Source organism: Myotis davidii, unplaced genomic scaffold (assembly GCF_000327345.1).
Source record: "Myotis davidii unplaced genomic scaffold, ASM32734v1 scaffold958, whole genome shotgun sequence".
NCBI lineage: Eukaryota > Metazoa > Chordata > Mammalia > Chiroptera > Vespertilionidae > Myotis > Myotis davidii.
The window spans coordinates 721,586-727,306 of NW_006289714.1; the positions used below are offsets into that span (position 1 = coordinate 721,586).

At 40.1% G+C, this 5,721-nt stretch overlaps 1 protein-coding gene across 1 annotated transcript in view; it reads left to right on the forward strand.

The window, feature by feature from the left end:
* The window catches only part of HPGDS (hematopoietic prostaglandin D synthase), a 19,617-nt gene that overhangs the window by 5,735 nt on the left and 8,161 nt on the right, over positions 1-5,721 (forward strand). Inside the window, exon 3 of the mRNA XM_015563000.1 lies at positions 1,681-1,790. Within this exon, the coding sequence (XP_015418486.1) occupies positions 1,681-1,790 (110 nt within the window). The remainder of the gene's footprint in view (positions 1-1,680; positions 1,791-5,721) is intronic.

A 5,721-nucleotide genomic window follows, 5' to 3' on the forward strand; every position in this document is an offset into this window, starting at 1 on the left:
GCTGTGGGGCCTTAGGACTTCTTTTGGATGTTCTGGGTCTCTCTGACCCAGCTGCAGTTTGTTAGGTAATTTTAGATTATAAAGGGCCAGGCCATTCATATGCAAAAGCCTCTGTGCACAGCTTGGGTCCGGCAGAGTCTCGGGGAATCAACAGGGCAGAGCAAACAGCTATGGCTGATCCTCAACCCTGCCCTAAGAGGTCCTGGATCTCAGTGGCCCACAGTAATCGCTGCAAGCACCTCTGAGAGAAAGCCACCCTCGAGTTCCGACCGATGCCAGACAGTCCAGTTTCTCCCCCCATGAATCTGGGTCCCCAGAGACTCACCTGGAACAGAGCAGTCGGGAGCTTGAGACTCCCTCCTGATTGAAAAAGACAACTGTGTCCTCAGTTGCCAGCCCTTTCCACGTGAGCCTCCATACCTCTGCATTTTACTTCCACACCTCCTCTGAGTCTCAGTGTGCTTTACTCTTTCCTTCTAGTTGTAGAATTTCCACTCAGCCAGCCTTTCTGTGGTTCTGGATAATGTCCGTTTTGTCTTTTAGTTGTATTTTTGAAGTGGTTGTGTGAGGCAGCAATTTCCGGTGTTTACCTATGCCACCATCTTGGTTTTTCCAGGCACCTTTCTATGTTACTCAGATATTACTGTGCATGTGTCTAAACTGCCTTTGTCCAGCCCCTTCCCCCATCAATCAGTAGGAAACAGACTTGAAGAGTGTTAAACTGTAGCTTTTTGCCAAAGCTATATAAATGGCATGCCTATATTATCTGGTCTCCTCATTACTCCTTCCCTGTTAAATAATAACCAGGTTATTACAATGGTGCCAATACCACACACACATGATATAGTTTACAGAAGGACCCTAAATCACTAAGGCATTTCTTTCTTTCCCTTTAACAGCTTGCTGAGGTGTGATTTGTGTACAATTTACTCACTGTCAGTATACTGTTCCTTGATTTTTAGTAAATATACACAATTGTATAAAAGCAATCTATTTTGGAATGCTTTTACACTGAAGAATTTTAAATTGACACCAGGGAGAAAATATTTAGAAAGACCAATGATTTCTTAGCAAAATGATGATCAATAAAAGAAAAAATCTCACCTCTATTATTTTAAACTCATAGTTTCTAGGAACAAATGCTCTAGACAAAAACTGTCTGCAAAAATGAAAATAATTATTTTTGCAAAATAAATGAAAATGTACATACCGGTTATTTATTGTGGTTTTGCTTGTATTAGCAAAAGATTGAAAGCAAATCTAATCAGCTGAGGGTAAATAGAATGTGGCACTTCTACCGAAGGAAATTCCATGGAGCTGAAAACAGAGCAAGGACACCCTTAAGTGACGTGTGAGGAAAAATCTCTGGGACAAATGGGAGAGGCACATATTGAGTGGAAAATCACTCTTATTTTCATAAAGAAACAATGAAAGAATATACAAGAAATTAATAAAACAAATTAATAAAAAATATGGTAGTTGGTAAAACAAATTAATAAAAAATATGGTAGTTGGTAACAGCAAAATAAGATGGATAGGGGCAAGAGTGGAAGTTAGTCTTCATTGGATACTGTTTTCTGTTGTTTTCAGCTATATGAATCTATTGCCTACTAAAAAAATTAATGTTTTAATATAGTAAATTAAGTTGAACATATTTGTGGGCCTCTCTCTATTCTACAGATTTGGCTGGAAAAACAGAACTGGAACAATGTCAAGTTGATGCTATTGTGGACACATTGGATGATTTCATGTCACGGTTTCCTTGGGCTGAGAAAAAACAAGATATAAAAGTAATGTGATCAGTTTGCTATTACTGTTATTAATCAGATCCACTTTGTCAAACACGATGTTAGATGCGTTTTTAAGTCCCTTTTTATCAGAGTTAGACAAACCTATAGTTTAAAAATGTCAAATTATATTAAAAAGTTTAAAACAAAGTACAGCAATTCTCTGCCCTACCCTTTTCACAATAACCCCTAAGATACAACCCTCTTTTTAACCCTTTCAACTGTTGCTTTAGGATTTTCACATCTCCATATATCTATCCTATACTAATAAAAGACAATCATACAAATTGACCGTACTTTTGCTATGCCTTAAGCCATGCTCACCAGCCAATCAGAGCGACTATATGCAAATTAACCCAACCAAGATGGCGGCCAGCAGCCAAGGAGCTGGAGTGAGCAGGAGGCTTGCTTGCTCCAGTGATGGAGGAAGCCAAGGTTCCCCAACTGCCGCAGCCCAGCTCTGAGCTCCACTGAAAGCAACAAAGTTTCAATTATAGAAGGTAAACAAACCCCAGATACTTGCTTTCAGCCAGCCGTGGCCACGGAGCTGGAAGGAGCAGGAGTGAGTTGCCCCTGGCGATGGAGGAAGTCAAGCTTTCTGCAGGTCTCCGCTAAAGGCAACAAAGTTTCAATTATAGAAGGTAAATAAATCCCAGATACCTGCTTCTGGCCTTAGGGGTCCCACACTGCAAGAGGGCATAGGCTGGGCTGAGAGACCCCCCCCCCCGAGTGCACAAATTTTGGTGCACCGGGCCTCTAGTAGGATATATAAAAGTGGCTTACTTTGACTCATTTTAGATTCTATGGACATCTTAGTATAGTACAGTAATAAGAATTTAACTCTTAACCCAGCCAGTGTGCTTAGTGGTTGAGTGTCAACTATGAACCATGTGGTCACTGTTGTTTCCAGGTCAAGTCATATGCTTGGGTTGTAGGCTTGATCCCCATTGTGGGGCATGCAGGAGGCAGCCAATCAATGATTCTCTCTCATCGTTGATGTTTCTATCTCTCTCTCCCTCTCCCTTCCTCTCTGAAATCAATAAAAATATATTTTAAAGAATAATAATTTAACTCTTACATAATCATCCTCTCTGCTTCTTGTAAACTCCCCCAATATAAATAATAAAAAACATTTTGTTAATCAGTATTTGGTGACTACATTAGTATGCCCATGTAAACATTATACAAAACTGTGCATTGTGGTATAGTTTTTGAAAAATATTTTTATTGATTTCAGAAAGGAAGGGAGAGGGAGAGAGAGATAGAAACATCAATGATGAGAATCACTGATTGGCCACCTCCTGCACACCCCCTACTGGGGCCTGAGCCCACAACCTGGGAATGTGCCCTGACCGGTAGTTGAACAGTGACTTCCTGGTTCATAGGTCGATGCTCAACCACTGAGCCATGCTGGCCAGGCCATAGAACACTTTGATAATATTTCCTTTCTCCCTTTTCCTCTTCAAAGTTAGTAATTGTCTTTTTGCATTTGCTTTATTCTTGTTAAACCTTCCCACACTATCCTATAACCTACTAGTATAGTTTTCCACAGTGCCAATGACATAATAATCCATTATTCCCATTATTTTCTCGTCGATATCTGGCCAGAGCCTCCCATTGTCCTCTGTAGAGCTGACTAGGTTTTCTGCATGGCTGTCATACTTCCCTTCACTGCCATCTAAGGGTTGTCTTCCTTTTGAGTTGGGGTCCTGTCTCTTGGATGCCATCCTCTGTCTTTATTTCCTCCTTTGTTTATTTGGGGCACATATTCCCATTCCAAAAATGAAAATGAAGGCTTGATGACAGGAGATATGGCAGCAGACGGTATGGCTATGTCCCTCTTTTGTGTCTCTGGTTTGGTTGCCCTAGACACCCAGTGCACAGTTGTCCCATCCTGAGATCTTTATCATCTTGGATGCTTCATTCAGTGCTTTTCTGGGCCCATTCTCCTGGTTTCTGTCCTTGTTTTTGTGGCACAATCCTCTAATAGCTTACTGAGCATAGGAAAAGGTTTGGGGCCTAATATGTCTAAAAATGTTTCTATTTCATTTTGATACTTGATTCAAACTTTGGCTGGATATAAAATTCTTGTAATTTTTCTTTAGTATTTGAAAAACATTTATCTATGGTCTCCTAGCTGTTGAGAAGTCTGAATCCAATCTAATTACCAACCTTTTCTATGTGACTTTTTTTCCTCTAAAGCTTTTTGTTTCACATGACAAAGACCCCACTGATTGGCAGTCTGTCAACTTATGGGCTTGCCCTTATCTCTTTCTCTATTTGGTACCCTTCTGTGGCCAAGTCACAGAGGAAAATGTTCTTTGAGTGTTTATGATAAGGTTATCTTTTGTATGAGAATAACAATGTTCTTACCACCTACCTCAAAAAAAAATTTCACAGGATGCTATCCAAGCTCATGAATAAATTATATGAAGGGAGAACGTGTTTCAGAAATATTGCAAATAGCTAGAGACTGTCTGATTAATAAGCAGAACCTGGCTAATATACAATGAAAACTGCATAGTTCTTTTGTATTTCATCCCTAGTTTCCTTGTAGTGAGCTGTACTGCTGCCACCTTGTGGTCACATAAAATTTTCAACAGCAGAATATTGCAGATGGATGATGAAGATCTCTTATTCCATGTGCTTTAAAAAACCTATCAAATACACATAATTACAAATGTTTTAGCACTGGTTGCTGGTAATTCAATTTACAATTTTAAAAAATTAATTTAAATTTAATTTAAAAGACAAAATATGTATCTGGACATTGGTCACCCTGATAATCCTTGCTTGATCCTACCACTAGCATTTCTGTAAGCGGCAGAAGAACTCACACTCTTATTTAAAACTATGGATATATTAACCACAGAGAGAGAACTTTATGTACCAAAGTGGTATAGACCAGTATAGAATATAAAATCAAAATAATGATAAGATATCCACCTTTAATTTGTAGAATCTGGAAAAATATATATATATATATAATGACTAGAAGCCTGGTGCACAAAATTCATGCACGGGTAGGGGGCTCCATCAGCCCGGCCTGCACCCTCTCACAATCCAGGACCGCTGGCTCCTAACCGCTCACTTGCCTGCCTGTGTGATCACCCCTACTGGCGCCCCTGCTAGCCTGATCAACCCAAACCACCTCTGGCTGCTGGACTGGTTGCCCCTAATGCCCCTCACCTGCAAGCATGGTTGCCCCTAGCTGCCCCCAACAGCTTGGTAGGATATATAAAAGTGGCTTACTTTGACTCATTTTAGATTCTATGGACATCTTAGTATAGTACAGTAATAAGAATTTAACTCTTAACCCAGCCAGTGTGCTTAGTGGTTGAGTGTCAACTATGAACCATGTGGTCACTGTTGTTTCCAGGTCAAGTCATATGCTTGGGTTGTAGGCTTGATCCCCATGCTGGGGCAGGCAGGAGGCAGCCAATCAATGATTCTCTCTCATCGTTGATGTTTCTATCTCTCTCTCCCTCTCCCTCTCCCTTCCTCTCTGAAATCAATAAAAATATATTTTAAAGAATAATAATTTAACTCTTACATAATCATCCTCTCTGCTTCTTGTAAACTCCCAATATAATTATAATAAAAAACATTTTGTTAATCAGTATTTGGTGACTACATTAGTATGCCCATGTAAACATTATACAAAACTGTGCATTGTGGTATAGTTTTTGAAAAATATTTTTATTGATTTCAGAAAGGAAGGGAGAGGGAGAGAGAGATAGAAACATCAATGATGAGAATCACTGATTGGCCACCTCCTGCACACCCCCTACTGGGGCCTGAGCCCACAACCTGGGAATGTGCCCTGACCGGTAGTTGAACAGTGACTTCCTGGTTCATAGGTCGATGCTCAACCACTGAGCCATGCTGGCCAGGCCATAGAACACTTTGATAATATTTCCTTTCTCCCTTTTGC